This window comes from Stegostoma tigrinum, chromosome 3 (genome assembly GCF_030684315.1).
Source record: "Stegostoma tigrinum isolate sSteTig4 chromosome 3, sSteTig4.hap1, whole genome shotgun sequence".
Classification (NCBI taxonomy): domain Eukaryota; kingdom Metazoa; phylum Chordata; class Chondrichthyes; order Orectolobiformes; family Stegostomatidae; genus Stegostoma; species Stegostoma tigrinum.
Genome location: NC_081356.1, coordinates 129083829 through 129100448, shown reverse-complemented (window position 1 = coordinate 129100448; position 16620 = coordinate 129083829). Strand labels below are relative to the sequence as shown.

Sequence of the window (16620 nt, the reverse complement as noted above, 5' to 3'; positions counted from 1 at the left end):
ACTCACAGGGCTGAATAGTCTGCTTGAGCTCCTAGTTTATATGAGTCTTAGAGTCTTACAGCATGGAAACAGACCCTTCAGCCCAACTTGTCCATGCCGACCAGATATCCCAATTTGACCTAGCCCCATTTGCCATATCCCTTATACCCGTCCTATTCATATATCTAGATGCCTTTTAAATGTTGTAATTGTACCAGCCTCCACCACTTCCTCTGGCAGTTCGTTCTGAACTTGCACCTACCTCTGCATGAAAAAGTTATACCTCAGGCTCTCCTTAAATCTTTTCCCTCTCACCTTAAACCTATGACCTCTAGTTTTAGACTCCCCTGCCCTGGGAAAAGGACCTTGGCTGTTCACCCTATCCATGCCTCTCATGGTTTTATAAACCTGTATAAGACCACCCCTCAGCCGCCGATGCTCCAGGGAGTATTCACTGTGAGCACCAGTTGCTCAAAATTCTGATACTGAAATTCTCATCACAGCTGAATGATATTCAGTTCTGGTCACCTCATTATAGGAAAGATGTGGAAGCTTCAGAAAGGGTGCAAAGGAGAATTACCAGGATGCTGCCTGGACTGGAGTGCAAGTCTTATAAGGAAGAGTTGGGGGAGCTAGGGCTTTTTTCATTGGAGCACAGGATGAGAGGTGACTCGATAAAGGTGTACAAAATGATGAGAGGCACAGATAGAGTGGATAGTCAGAGGCTTTTTCCCAAGGCAGAAATGACTGTTCAGAGGGGGCATAATTTTAAGGTGATTAGAAGAAGGTATAGGGGAGATGTCAGAGGTAGATTCTTCACACAGCAATAAATTACTGTCTTGAATCACAATCTTCCAAATATTACTTCAGACCAACATTTCTGTGACCCTTCTTAAGGAAAATACATGACCAACATTCAGACATGCGGGCATGTGGAATGCATTGACGGCAGTGGTAGTGGAGTCAGATATTTTAGACACTTTGAAGTGACTCTTGGATAGGCACATGGATAATAGTAAAATGTAGGTATGCAGGGTAGTTTGATCTTAGTAGGATAATAGGCTGATACAACATTGTGGGCCGAAGGGTCTGTACTATGCTGTACTGTTCTATGTTCTATTTAAATGTTTCTGATATTTTGCAACTTGTTAATAATGAGCAAGGGCTATATATTTCATGTCTTCATTGAAAGTGCACATTTGATGGGTAAAAGCCTGTGCAATGGTATTTAAACCCTGTGTTTGTCGTTATCTTAATGTGCCTGTTTTTCTTACTCCTCTAAAGATTCGATGAATGAAAGAGGAAAAGTTGCTTGGAAAAAGCCTGCTTACTTTGGACAGAATCTGAACACTCAAACAAGTGTAAACAGGACTGCTATAGCTGCTGATGCCAACCACTCCCACGTAACACTTCCTATAAACAAGATTATTGACATCGATGGAGTGAAATCAGAAGACACTAGGGCGGAAACTGACGAGTCAGATGGGAACCTGAGTTTTGAAGGCTACATTTCTGAACTGAAAGGTTGCCAAGGGAGAATGCGCACTGGAGTTTATCGGATGTCGGAGTTGCCATCGTTGATGACAGTGAAGAGAGACAGGAGTAAGACATTAGAGGCACAGCATAAGGCTACATTTGTCTGAATGTTGGTCATGTATTTTCCTTAAGAAGGGTCACAGAAATGTTGGTCTGAAGTAATATTTGGAAGATTGTGATTCAAGATAGTAATTTATTGCTAAAAACACAATAATTAACGTGCACAATTTATTTATCACCAATTCCATACCTCTTGCGTTAGTTGGGGAATATGGAACGAAAACTTACTCACATTAACATCGACAATTTGGAGAGGTATGGAGAGGTATAATTCTAGAATTTAAGTATCGTTTCTAAAAGTAAAGAAATGAAGTGTTTGCATTTTTTGTAGCAACCTGTTAACACTTAACAGTCAGTTTGATGGGTTAACAAAATTTCTTTGAGATCATTTTGAATGAATGCAATGAAGTAAGTCTGGCCAATGGCTTTTCTTTTGAATATATTCTGATGATATATCCTTGCTAAGGATATTGGCATAACTGGAAATAAATGAATGCTAATATAGATTGATAAATGATAGACAGGCAGACAGGAGTTCATTCATTTGCGCTTTCATCCTCTTCTTTTGAGGTTGATTGTCGTGGATTTGCACAACCTATGCTGCCCTTACACATTCCAAATGGATCAACTGCATCCAGTCTATTAAATCTGTCAGCCATTTTCTTAGCTGCTCTCACCTCGTATATTTCTGTCAATCTTTCCTTCCAGTGGCGCCATGATTCATTACGGCCATTAAGGTATGGTAGAGAGTTTACAGGTCACAACAATGGGCTGTCCACCAGCTAGAGTGATGGTGACAACCCCACTGTAGCCACTTCTTTAAGCCCCACTGGGATTCAATGCTGATCAATGAGTGACTAATTTCCTCTGAAGGGTCCCCTCCTGGCACTTCAGGTTAAACTAACAGCTAGTGAGGTGAGGGGCTGCTGGTTTCATGGGTAGCACAACCAGCAAACCCATGCCAGTTTCACTATTGGACTTATGTGTCTGACATGGTACAAAAACACTCAGCATCCGATCAAATGACCCAGCATCAGGAAGGGAGGGTGGGAGTGAGGTACACAGAGAGCCAATACTTTGCATTGTTTCTGGCTCCCACTCCCTCACAAACTCCTCCCACCTATGGCGTAGAGCCCAGCCACAATAATGGGCCTCAGGTGGTGTCCTTCTGGCACGTCTTGGGTGAGCCTGCTCCCAGGAAGACCCATTGTTGTCCACTTGGATACCTGTGTGACACTTAATTTGGTGGGCCTCCCCAAAAAAGATGATTTACAGCTGTCACAAGCTCTCCGTCCTGAAGGCAAGAACTCTATCATTATCATTAAACATAAAAAAGAAGAGCAGGAGTAAGCCATTTGGACTTTGAGCCTGCTCTTTCATTTAATATGGTCATGGCCAGTCATCCATTTCAATAGCCCCTGTTTCCACTTTCTCCCCATATTCTTTGATTCCTTCAGCCCTAAGAACTACATGTAACTTCTTCTGGAAAACATTCACCGTTTTAGAATCATAGAACCCCATCAGTGCTGAAAGAGCCCATTGCCCATCAGGTTTGCATTGATCCTCTGAAGAGCGCCCCTCCCCTCCAGATCCACCACCACCCCCACCACTGCCCTATCCCTGTAACCTCCCCTTGCCCAGCCTTACTATGATAATCCACCTAACCTGCACATTTCTAGAACCTTTGGGGCAATTTAGCATGGCCAATTCACCTAACCCTCAACCCTGAACCATTTTCTGTGGTAGAGAATTCTATAGGCTCACCACTCGTTAGATGAAGAAATTTCTCCTCATCTTAGTCCTGAATGACTTATCCCCATATCCTTGAGCTGAGGTTCTGGACTCTCTGGTCATCAGGAGCAGCCTTCCTGCTTACCCTGTCCAGTCCTGTTAGAATTGTATAGGTCTCTGTCAGAAAATGCAGCCCAGGTAATCTGCTGGCTGCTGTTAGGGCTCCTGACTACATCGGAGGCTATTTGCTGCTGCAGCTGCTGGAATGGGGTGGGTGTCCTGAGCTCAGGAAGTGCTAATCAATTATTGTCAGTACTGGAGTAATCCTGTGGATGAGGAGGGTCACCCCGGAGCTTTAAAGCAGTGCTAGGCAATGGGACCAGTCAGGGAGGCCTCAGCGATGGAGTTAAGGGGAGGGGGCATGATGGGGTTGATGTAAATAATAGTGGAACTTCCTTCTTGCTGCTGGCAAAAGAGTCAAGTTCCAGCCAGACCCCAGGAATGCCTGCGAGGGTGACTGTTTGCCTACATGGCATGTTTCCTACCTTTTGCTGTTTGAATATGAGCTGTGGTCTGATGTTTCACTCTTGAGAGAACATTAAATGCTGCCTGTAAGTCTGTTCCTGTGGGGTTCCTCTTTAGGAAACATCCCGATGTTTCATTCCAGTGACAATAGCAGTATGGACACTGGCCCATGGGCAGTAGTCTTCATTTGTCACTTTTTTCTTCATTCTTTCATGGGATATGGGCGCCTTTTGCCCATTCCTATTTGGCCATGAACTGAATAACCATTTCAGAGGGCAGTTAAGAGTCAATCATATTGCAGTTGTTCCAGAAGGCATAGACTCAAGATGTGATATATATGACAATTGAAGTTAGTTACTTGGCCATGATAAGTGAGACTAGTTTCAACTCCAGGTTTATTAATTCAAGCTAATTTCTACTAGCTGTCATTAGTGGAATTTGAACTTATGTCCCCAGAGAAATAGCTAGGGCCTCTGAATAACTACTATCTCCACTACATCACCATCTGACCCTTGATGGTTAGGTGGAGTTTTATAACAGGTTTTTCTACCCAGCTCCTCAATATGATGAGAAAAAGCCATTTATGCCCACCTTTTGTGATAATTTCCAACAACTCAGAACACTTTGAACACCTGCATCTCTGCTCTTGTGCTGAAGTTATTTCGAATTAGTTTATGATTTTTGGCTTATGATCCATTTTATTTTAAAGTATGACTCTGAATTTTCTTGGCAGGATGGAATGGTGGTGAAAGATTCAGAGGATAAATGATAGAAACGCTCCTTTCAGCAGTGAGCTGTCTTATTCTGGAATGCGCTGGCTGAAAGGGTCGTGTTAGCACAACGAACAGTAACTTTCAAAAAGAAATTAGGGAAACCCTAGAAGGGGAGATATTTTTCAGGACTAAAGAAAAAGCGCGGCACGATGGGACTAATGGATAGTTCCTTGAAAGAGGGACAGTGGCTTCTTTTGCTGTATATTGCTACATCAGTTGTTATTTTTGTGTACTTCAGCAGGTTCTCTGTCAAAAAGAGATAACAAGTTGTGGAGTTGGATGAACACAGCAGGCCAAGCAGCATCTTAGGAGCAGGAAAGCTAACGTTTCAGGCCTACACCCTTTCTTATGAATGGTCTAGGCCCGAAACGTCAGCTTTTGTGCTCCTAAGATGCTGCTTGGCCTGCTGTGTTCATCCAGCTCCACACATTGTTATCTCGGATTCTCCAGCATCTGCAGTTCCTATTTTTTCTGTAAAAGAAACCCCCTTTTTGTCAATTTGCTGGTGTTGAGCTAAATGCCTTGAATTTTTGTGGAAGCTCTGACTGGCCAGTATACCTTTGATGAAAGTTTGACAGGAGCCTTATATTTGACTAGCCTATCAACTGAAATTACATGGATTGAGGGAGGTAATTTCCCTAAGGAATTTTGTTGTCATGACCTCTTAAAACTCACCATGGTATTTGAGGGTAGATTAATAATTTGAATCATTTGATCACTTTTTTTGGACCTAGTTGCAAGCAATGGTTCCAACATTTGCTATAAGATGACAGTGACTATTCTTTAAAGTATTTAATTGACTGTGATATTCTTCTGGATACCTTGACAATTCAGGGGCTTGATGTAAACTCTGTTTCATTCTTTTTTTCTCAAGCCCAATGTGAGGCACCACAGATATAAAAGAATGGCATAAATCAGAAAGAATGCCAGGCATTGATTTCATTCGAGCTCTTTTTGATCTGCCAGTAGTTGCTAACCTGTAATGAACTTCTGAAGTTTCAAGAAACATGCAGTTATACCCAGGTTCTCATAGAAAGTATTTGATCAGTTACTTCAAAGGGATAGGCTAGTTCCAGCAGCGGGACGGCATTCCAGATCTTAAAAAATACAAGAAAAACACATTGTAAAGACGGTATTAGTAGAAAATACTTTATAACATTAAAAGATTAACATTTTATTGTGGCCCTTTTACTGTGTTTAATTTAATATAGTTAATATAAACATTGAGACGAGCTTCCACCTCACAGATAACCCAAAGATTTACATTCAAATTTTCAATTCAAATGAAGAGAAATCCGCTTTGAATTTTATACATTGTCTTTTTTTAAAAGAACCTCTTACAGTGCAATACATAGAATGATGGTGTAAATTTTTGATGCCTCTATTTTTAATGAATCGTGGAAAATATTTGTAGATTGGAGTAAAAAGCTGTTCAAGAAAACAAGTGCAAAAAAATCCACGTATTTGGAATGATTTTAATGGTCATGATAATTATGTTATTAATTTGTAGAAAGTCTGTCGCAAAAATGTGTTTGACTTAGATTTGCTGAAATGTTGTAAAGTAAATCCACTTGTGTATACGTGAGTGATATGTAAACAGTAAAGGCTGGAATTGGTCAGCAGAGCAGGCATCATCATGGAGGGAGAAGCAAAGTTAATGGACTGTACTTGTCAAGGAACAGGGGGAGGTGAGGGCACAAATGTCAGCTGGAATGTCTGGTAGAAACTTTTCTTGGCTCTTAGGGAGGCCCCTGAGATGCATTTTAGGCCTTTCTGGAATCTATTTGGTATTTTAAAGGACTGTGATCCGACCCTCACCACTGCCCCTTTGTCCCCAAGAAATTGCCAGCCAATGGGAGGTGCAGCTATTCTTCGGTTCCAGCAGTGCCACCAGTAGAGCTGGCCATTGCTACAAATGTGCCCAGCTGATAGGATGCTAGGTTAGCATTATTGTCCATCTCAAATTGTCCAGAGGGGTATCAAGAATCAACCACAGTGCTGAAAGTCTGGAGTCACCTTAGGTAAGAATGACCTAAAGGGCATCATTGAACTGGATGCGTTTTTATACTAATCAGTAACATTTACACGCTGCCATTAGACCAGCTTATTATTTCAGATTGTATTGAATTCAAATCATCATCTGCCATGATGGGATTCAAACTCATGTCCTGAGAATATTACCACTGGGGGCAAGATTGCTCACCCAGTGACATTACCACTCCACCGCTATTTCCCCTTTGCTGCAGGTTGCGTTCATGGCCAGGGAACGTGCCAGGTAATGGGCACACCACCACTACCCACCATCACTGAGATGGTCAAGCAGGGCAAGGGTGTGAAATTCCAGACCAACTCCAGAGTGATGCTTCAGCTGCAGACTCGTTCGAGATCCAGAAGTTACAATGTTGGCAGTTTTGATCCTTCTGCAGCTACAGTGTCAGCAGATATTCCAACTATTACACTGCTTGGTGTATGAACTAAAGAAGGGACTAGATGGGCCCAGTGGCATGCTCCCATGCTTTAGAATAATCTTCTGGATTTCAAATTCAAATGATTCTGTATCCAGCTTCAAGCGTAGACTTTAACTTTTGTGCTTTAAGGCCAGTTGCTTGGTTTAGCTGAGAGCTGTCACTATACTTATTGCATTATGTCTGGCCTTAATGATAGTATGATATGTCACCCCTTGCCCATCCAGTCAGGGAGCCTGTATTATTTTCTGACTCTCACCACTCTGCTTCTTGGCAGCACACACACCACTGATAAAGGTGAGAATGTGTCAAAACATTTCAGCTGATTATTGAATAGAACAACATTGTGCTGAAACTTTTTATCTTGTACTCATCAGGGCAAATGCAAGAATAGGAAGTTTCACACAGTCAATTTATACTGTGGGAGAAGGGTTTTTTCAAGTGATACCAAGTTCCCAGGTAATTCCAAAAAGGTGCAAGCTTGAACAGATTCCTTTTATTTTGAAGAGAACAGGGCCTATGCCTCTTCTACTAAACATAAATGCAAACATTATGAGCTCAACTGATAATTTCAAATTAGTTATTATTGTAGTTATTAGCACACATAAGATACTTCAGCAAGTGCAGCCCTATTTACATTTACAATTAGATGGACAACCAGGGCTGATTTGCCAACCAAAAACCTCTGTTTTCTCTGTGGTATAAATTGTGGTTGTTTGAAATAAGGCAGTCTTGCATTTGTCCTGATGAGTGTAAAATGGAAAACATGTCTGTCTTCCCTGCAGTATTCAAGTTCTGTAATACCAAGGAACTGTTTCTTGCTGAGTAAGAAGCCAAACCAAATTCTCACCCCCCTCTCTGATTTACATTAACATGTTTATCTCTGTAAACCCTATTCATAAGAGTGGCTGAAAATCATTAACAGTATTCTTGAAAGACTGTGGAGCTACATGACTCAGGTACTGGATTATGGAGTCTGATGTAGGGAGTGCTTAATTCCAAACCATTGCTTCCTATCTTATGAGTCAGGTTGGAGCCAGATGCGTAGCACACAGGCATTGGGGAACATTCTCACTCTGTACTTTAGCTTTGTTTGCCTCATCCAAGTAGAAATAGGACAGGCAAAAAAGTGTTTTATTCTGGCACTGCACAAGATGGATTTGGGCACTTTTTGCTGACACTTTATTACTTCCTGTCAACGAATTCAAAACTGAACAGCTGAAGCCCTCTACTGCTTCATCAGTTTTAATCATATCAAGACACGTGGTACATTAAACTGTGAACTACAACAGCTTCTGTTCTGTGATACCTTTATAAGATGAATTATTCAGTAGTAAAAACTAAGATTTAAATAGAGTTTCCTCATCGATTACCCAAAGGGACTGTACTTGTTTCACCTTCTTATTGTATTTCAAAGATGTTTTGTATTAAAATTTAATTTTGCTGAATGACCAGCTTCGCTTTTTTTTAAATGAACCCTTTGGAACAGTAATATTTTTCTTCCCTTGGATTCCAAGATATACAGAGATAAAAATATCTGGATGTGAGTTTGCTTGCTGAGCTGGAAGGTTCGTTTTCAGACGTTTCGTCACTTTTTTTTATTTGAAAAAATATACTTTATTCATAGAATGTACAAAAAATAAAACATTTATCCACCTACCCAGTCATGCAAGCCACTCCAGGTTACCCAGGGGGTACATACACCAACTAAAGGAAAAAAACAAAACAGAGAAAAAAAAACAAAGCAAAGAAACCGCCCCGGCAGTCGTCACCCCGCACAGTCCCAGTTGGCCCCCTGACCAGTTGGGGAAGGCGCCAGCTGGGCCCAGTTACCAGATAGGGCCCTTTTTCCTATTCTGGACGAGGGGTTTCATACGGTGGTCTTTCCCCACCGCGCCTCGGTGGCAGCTGCCCCAAGCTTTAGCGCGTCCCTCAGCACGTAGTCCTGGACCTTGGAGTGCGCCAGTCTGCAACACTCGGTCGGGGTCAGTTCTTTCAGCTGGCAGACCAGCAAGTTGCGGGCAGACGAAAGAGCGTCTTTCACCGCATTGATGATCCTCCAGGCGCAGTTGATGTTGGTCTCGGTGTGCGTCCCCGGAAACAGCCCGTAGAGCACGGAGTCCCGCGTCACGGAGCTGCTAGGGACGAACCTCGACAAATACCACTGCATCCCCCTCCAGACCTCCTGCGCATAGGCGCACTCCAGAAGGAGGTGATCGACAGTCTCGTTTCCCCCTCCCCCCAACCGCAGCCACCTCGAGGGCAGCGTGCGGTGGCGCAGAGATTCCGGGCATGCATAAAGGATCTCACTGGCAGAGCCCCTCTCACCGCCAGCCAAGCAATGTCCTTGTGCTTGTTTGAAAGTTCTGGCGATGAGGCATTCTGCCAAACGACTTTGGCAGTCTGCGTGGGGAACCACACGACGGGATCCACCCTCTCCTTTTCCGAAGGGTCCCGAGGATACTATGTGCTGACCACTGCCTGACGGCCTTGCGGTCAAAGGTGTTTCCTTTCAAATATTTCACCACGAAGGACAGGTGGTACGGTATGGTCCAACTACTCGGAGCGTTCCGCGGCAACGAGGCCAGGCCCATCCTTCGCAACACCGGGGACAGGTAGAACCTCAGTAAGTAGTGACACTTGGTGTTTGCATACTGAGGATCTACGCACAGCTTGATGCAGCCGCACACAAAAGTAGCCATCAGGGCAAGGGTGGCGTTCGGTACGCCCTTTCCCCCATTTCCCAGGTCTTTGTACATGGTGTCCCTGCGGACCCGGTCCATCCTCGACCCCCAAATGAAGTGGAAGATGGCCCGGGTGACTGCAGCGGCGCAGGTCCAGGTAATAGGCCAGGCCTGCGCCACATACAACAGTACCGAAAGCCCCTCGCACCTGACAATCAGGTTCTGACCCGCGATGGAGAGGGACCGGAGTGTCCACCTGCCCAGCTTCTGCTTCAATTTGGTGATATGCTCCTCCCAAGTTTTAGTGCACGCCCCAGCTCCACCAAACCAAACACCCAGCACCTTCAGGTAGTCTGTCCTGACGGTGAAGCGAATGAAGGAGCGGTCGTCCCAGTTCCCGAATAACATGACCTCCCTCCTACCCCGATTGACTTTGGCACCCGAGGCCACAGATGTCCAATAGTCTACTCACCGACCGACGATCGGTGCAGAAGACAGCGACATCGTCCATGTACAGGGAGGTCTTGACCTGAAGGCCTCCGCTGCCTGGGATAGTCACACCCTTCAGACTCACGTCCTTCCTGATGGAGGCGGCAAAGGGCTCCACACAGCACATGAACAAGGCAGGAGAGAGCGGGCAGCCCTTCCTGACTCCAGATCTAACAGGAAAACTGTCTGATTCCCACCCGTTGATCGAGACTGCGCTAACGATGTTGGCGCAGAGCAGCCGGATCCAATTGCGGATGCCCTCCCCGAACCCCAATTTGGAGAGGACGTCCCTCATGTAAGCATGAGAGACCCTGTCGAAGGCCTTCTCCTGGTCCAGGCTGACGAGGCAGGTGTCCACCCGCCTGTCCTGTACGTAGGCGATCGTATCCCTGATGAGCGCGAGGCTCTCAGCGATCTTCCTGCCCGGCACAGCACAGGTTTGGTCAGGATGAATCACTGACTCCAGGACAGACCTGACCCGGTTGGCAATGACCTTGGCCAGGATTTTGTAGTCCACGTTCAAAAGTGAAATGGGACGCCAATTCTTAATTTCTTCCCTCTCCCCCTTCCTCTTGTAAATGATGGTGATGATGCCCTTCCTCATGGACTTGCACATTTCCCCTGCCCGAAGCGCACTATCGTACACCTCCAGCAGGTCCTGGCCGACCAGGCCCCACAGAGCGGAATACAGCTTGACCGGTAAGCCGTCGCTTCCGGGAGTCCTATTTCTCTCCAAGGACTTGAAGGCTCTGGTCAGCTCGTCCAGGGATATCGGCCGGTCCAGCCACTCCCTAGTGCCGTCGTCTAAGACCTCCGTGATAGACGACAGGAACGACTCGGAGGCCGTGCTGTCCGTGGGCTTCGTGTCGTACAGTCCAGCGTAGAAGGATCTGCTGATCCTCAAAATGTTGGGCCGAGACGACGTCACTGAGCCGTCGTCCTCCTTCAGCCGGCTAAGCACAGAGCTCTCTTTGTGCATCTTCTGAAAGAAGAAACGCGAGCACGTCTCATCCTGCTCCATGGAGCGGAGCCTGGACCAGAAGATTATCCTGGAGGCCTCCGCGGCAAAGAGCGACGCTTGCTGGCCCCTCACCTCGGGGAGGTCCTCTGTGACATCGACCCCCATCAACTGCAGAAGGAGCAGGTTCTGCACCCTTTTCTGGAGTCGCGACACCCTCTTAAGCTCCTCGACGTTCTCTGGGGTCAACAGAGTCGTGTTGAGCTTCCACGTCCCCTTGCCGGCCGGCTGGTCGTCCTGTAAGTGACAGTCGGCCAACAGGAGGCAGTGGTCAGAGAAGAACACCGGCTCGACACCAGTGGATCTGACCGAGAACGTCCGTGACACAAACAGGAAGTCTATCCTTGAGCGGATAGACCCGTCTGGCCGTGACCAGGTGTACCTCTGCTGCGCTCCGTCTGCAGGGGTGCTGAAGACATCGAGCAGCTTGGCGTCCTTCACCGTGCCCATCAGGAATCTGGACGTGACGTCCAGTTGAATCCCCCCACCCGCTGTCCCCACGCCGGATCTTCCATCTGCATCGATGATGCAGTTGAAGTCTCCGCCTAGGATGACCGGCCTGGACGTAGCCAGCAGGGATGGAAGCCGCTGCAGGACGGCCAACCGCTCACTCCGTACTGCTGGGGCGTACACGTTGATCAGCCTCAGGGGAGCGTTCCTGTAGGTGACATCAGCCACTAGGAGGCCCCCCCACCCCCACCCACCAACCAACCACCTGAACTTGAGAGATGGTGAAGTTGCGCCCCCACAGCAGAATAGCCAGGCCCGAGGAGCGACAGTCGTTACCCCCCGACCAGATCGAAGGCCCACAGGTCCAGGCGCCGGACCATTTCCCGTACCTGCCGAGGTGCGGTATCCCGCACTCCTGCAGAAACAGGAGGTCTGCCTTGATGGTGGTCAGGTAGGCCAATGTGGACACACATCTCGCGGTTGACTTGACGCTGCGCACATTAATGCTCGCAACTCGTACCCCCATTGTGGGCAGTGACCGCAGTACCCTCCCCAAGTCCAAGGTCCAGCCCCTTCATGCCCATTGCCCGGGCTAACTGCTGGATGCTCTCCGGGCTCAGGAAACCGTCCGTGCTGCCTTCCGGGTGGCATCCCGCCGTCGGGGATGCGGAGGCAGGAGGGTCCGGCTCCGGGTCAGGCTGGGGACGCGCTGTTTCCTCCTTCCCGCCTGGAAGTTCCGGGGTGCCCTCCAGTGCTCCAGCGGCACTTGACTGGGTGTCGGAGGGAGCCTCAGGACGCCTCCCGTCACCTGGAAGCAGGGTGCTGCTTTCCTTCTCCCTCGAGACCTTTAACTTCTGCTTCGGGTGGGCCCTCTCCGAATCCCCCTCGTCAGAGGAGCTCTTATAGCCCCCCTGTAGCTGCCTCTTCCCGCCTGATGGTTGCGGTTCCTGGGCCCATCGACGCACCTTCCTCCTCGCTTTCCGGACTGTTGTCCACTCCCCTGGGTCGCCTGTCGCCGCCACCATCGACTCCGGGTTGTCGGGGGGGATCGGAGCCTGCAGGGGTGCTTTGCTGGCCTCGGGCCCATCCTGCAGGGCTGGGCCCTCCTGCACGGCCTGGCCCTCCTGCACATTAGTGGGGTCCTTGCTGGGCCCTGGTGCCTTCCTCTCCTCCGGGGGGGCTGGCCCCGCATTGTCCCTGCCGGCAACCTGGGCGTAGGTGGTCCCCCGCCGCGGGCATGCCCTATAGAGGTGGCCCGCTTCCCCGCAAAGGTTGCAGCTTCTCTCTCGTGGGCAATCCTTTGCAAGGTGTCCCTCCTCCCTGCAGTTCCTGCAGATGGTGGCTTTGCAGTCGGCCGCCATGTGACCTGACCTACCACAGGCATGGCAGACTTTAGGTTGCCCTGCATAGGTCAGGTAGCCCCTGCTCCCGCCGATCGCGAAGCTGGACGGTGGGTGTGCGACATTCCCGTCTGCGCCCATCCTCAGCGTCACCTTGACCTGCCTTTTACTCGTCCAGATGCCAAAGGGGTCCACGATGTCAGTTAGGTCCCCTTCCACCTTCACATACCTTCCGAGGAAGGTCAGGACATCAACTGCTGGCACATGCGGGTTGTACATGTGTACAGTCACCATACGGCTCCTCTGCGCTGGCATCACAAACAGTGGGACAGCGGTCAATACAGAGAGGGGGCCCTCACCTCCTTTCTCCTTGAAAACCTCCAGGAAGCGCTCGCAAAGCTTGGCACTCCTGAAGGTTACATCGTAAAAACCTCCTCCGGGGAAATCCTGCAGGCAGTAAATGTCCGCAGCAGCGAACCCACAACAGTCCAACAGGACCCTCTTCACGAAGAAGGTGCGGTCCACAGGTGCACCTTCATCCACCTTCTTTACAGAAACACGGATGGTGTTCCGGACCCCCTGACCTGGGGCACGAGCACTTGCCGCAGCCATCGTTGCAGGTTGGCTGCTCCCCTGAACCAGCGTTAGGCCGAAGCCAGCATTAAGATCCACTGGTCGCAAGGGTGCACAGCCAACCCGACATCCTCCTTTCACCTCCAAGACAACACTCTCGTCCTCTCAGTCCACAAGAGAGTGGGTCTTTATTGTGTTCGAGATGTAAGCTGGTTCACTGAGCTGTAAGGTTTGTCCCCAGATGTTTTGTCACCATTCTAGGTAACATCAACAGTGAGCCTCCGACAAAGCGCTGGTGTTATGTCCTGCTTTCTATTTATCTGGTTAGGTTTCCTTGGGTTCGTGATGTCATTTCCTGCGTTGGTGATGTCATTTCCTGTTCTTTTTCTCAGGGGATGGTAGATTGGCTCCAAATCAATGTGTTTGTGGATGGAGTTCCGGTTGGAATGCCACGCTTCTAGGAATTCTCGTGCGTGTCTCCGTTTGGCTTGTCCTAGGATGGATGTGTTGTCCCAATCAAAGTGGTGTCCTTCCTCATCTGTATGTAAGGATACTAGTGATAGTGGGTCATGTCGTTTTGTGGCTAGTTGATGTTCATGTATCCTGGTGGCTAGCTTTCTGCCTGTTTGTCCAATGTAGTGTTTGTCACAGTTCTTGCAAGGTATTTTGTAGATGACGTTCGTTTTGCTTTTTGTCTGTGTAGGGTCTTTTAAGTTCATTAGCTGCTGTTTTAGTGTGTTGGTGGGTTTGTGGGCTACCCTGATGCCAAGGGGTCCGAGTAGTCTGGCAGTCATTTCGGAAATGTCTTTGATGTAGGGGAGAGTGGTTATGGTTTCTGGGCCCGTTTTGTCTGTTTGTTTGGGTTTATTGCTGAGGAATCGGCGGACTGTGTTCATAGGGTACCCGTTCTTTTTGAATACACTGTATAGGTGATTTTCCTCTGCTCTGCGTAGTTCCTCTGTGCTGCAGTGTGTGGTGGCTCGTTGGAATAATGTTCTAATGCAGCTTCACTTTGTGGGTGTTGGGATGGTTGCTCCTGTAGTTCAGTATTTGGTCCGTATGTGTTGTTTTCCTGTAGACGCTGGTTTGAAGTTCCCCATTGGCTGTTCGCTCTACTGTGACATCTAGGAATGGCAGTTTATTGTTGTTTTCCTCCTCTTTTGTGAATGTTATGCCAGTAAAGGGTATTATTGATGGTCTTGAAGGCTTCATCTAATTTGTTTTGTTTAGTGATGACAAAGGTGTCATCCACATAGCGGACCCAAAGTTTGGGTTGAATGATTGGCAGAGCTGTTTGTTTGAGTCTCTGCATTACTGCCTCTGCTAAGAACCCTGATATCGGAGATCCCATGGGTGTACCATTGGTTTGTCTGTAGGTTTTGTTATTGAAAGTGAAGTGGGTGGTGAGGCAAAGGTCCACTAGCTTGATGATGTTGTCCTTGCTGATGAGGCTGGTGGTGTCTGATGTATGTGTCTTTGGTTCTTCTAATAGTGTAGTCAGTGTTTCTGTGGCCAGGTTGATGTTGATGGATGTGAACAGAGCTGTTACGTCAAAGGAGACCTTGGCATCAGGGTAGCCCAGAAACCCACCAACACACTAAAACAGCAGCTAATGAACTTAAAAGACTCTATACAGACAACTAATAAAACAAACGTCATCTACAAAATACCTTGCAAGAACTGTGACAAACACTACATTGGACAAACTGGCAGAAAGCTAGCCACCAGGATACATGAACATCAACTAGCCACAAAACGACATGACCCACTATCACTCGTATCCTTACATACAGATGAGGAAGGACACCACTTTGATTGGGACAACACATCCATCGTAGGACAAGCCAAACAGAGACACGCACGAGAATTCCTAGAAGCATGGCATTCCAACCGGAACTCCATCCACAAACACATTGATTTGGAGCCAATCTACCATCCCTTGAGAAAAAGAACAGGAAATGACATCACCAATGCAAGAAATGACATCACGAACCCAAGGAAACCTAACCAGATAAATAGAAAGCAGGACATAACACCAGCGCTTTGTCGGAGGCTCACTGATGATGTTACCTAGAATGGTGACGAAACGTCTGAAAACTAACCTTCCAGCTCAGCGAGCAAACTCACATCCAGAACCTCAACCTGAGCTACAAATCTTCTCAAAACTCGCTAGACAAAAATATAGGTATTTATCTATCTTTCCTGCACCTTTTTCCCAAATTCTTTCTCATAACCTTGCTGACTCTTTTATGATTCCTCTAGAATCACCTTGGTACAAAACGGTCATTTTTCATGGGTTAACTTTAATGGCCATCGCAGTGGCTGTGATGGTGAGCTCAATAACTGGTGGCAATTGAACATAGCAGCCAATTTCAGGAGCCTCATAGGAAATAACTGGAAATCAGGTAGCTGTTTAATTGCTTGGCAGTGGGTTGTCCATCTTTTAAAGGTGAAGAGCCTGAAGGAATAGCTCCTACCTTTTGTGTCAGAAGATGTTTTCTGATTGCCAGGCGTATGCCAGGACCAACGAGGAATGGATGCCATGTACCCATCCCAAAACCAATAGCCCCAACGAATGCACTTGCTGTTGTCCTCAAAGTGGGCAGCTAAGTACTCAGTTATGAGCCCAAATGAAAAGTAGACCTTTGGACAGAGTACTAAAGAGGGGTACTATAGTGTGTATGAACAAAGAGTATGAAGCTGATAGTTGCAGTGCTACCTTGGTCTAGTGGCATAATGCACATTACTAGCACAGTACTGTGGCTCAGTGGTTAGCTTTGCTGCCTCACCTCGCTAGGAACTCAGGTTGCATTGCAACCTCGTCTGACTGTGTGGACTTGTTGCGTTCTCCCTCGTGTCTGTATGGGTTTCCTTTGGGTTCTCCAGTTTCCTCCTCCACAGTCCAAAGATGCGCAGGCTAGGTGGTTTGGCCATGCTAAATTGCCCATGGTGTCCAAGCATGTGCAGGCTAGGTGGGTTAGCCCTGGAAAATGTGGA

The 16620-nt window shown here is 47.4% G+C and overlaps 1 protein-coding gene and 1 long non-coding RNA gene across 3 annotated transcripts in view; one reads left to right on the top strand and one right to left on the bottom strand.

Moving 5' to 3' along the window:
- LOC125450819 (uncharacterized) overlaps window positions 1–16620 on the bottom strand; it is a 65445-nt gene that overhangs the window by 35607 nt on the left and 13218 nt on the right. The window contains exon 2 of the long non-coding RNA XR_009445613.1: window positions 5582–5701. This is a non-coding gene — a long non-coding RNA (uncharacterized LOC125450819). The remainder of the gene's footprint in view (window positions 1–5581; window positions 5702–16620) is intronic.
- The window catches only part of rgs12b (regulator of G protein signaling 12b), a 246225-nt gene that overhangs the window by 217971 nt on the left and 11634 nt on the right, over window positions 1–16620 (top strand). Inside the window, exon 18 of one of the 2 annotated variants that reach the window (XM_059644885.1) lies at window positions 1264–1581. In XM_059644885.1, coding sequence (XP_059500868.1) covers window positions 1264–1581 — 318 coding nt within the window. Of the gene's footprint in view, window positions 1–1263; window positions 4894–16620 lie in introns of those variants that run through there. The other variant, XM_059644886.1, reaches the window with a different exon arrangement.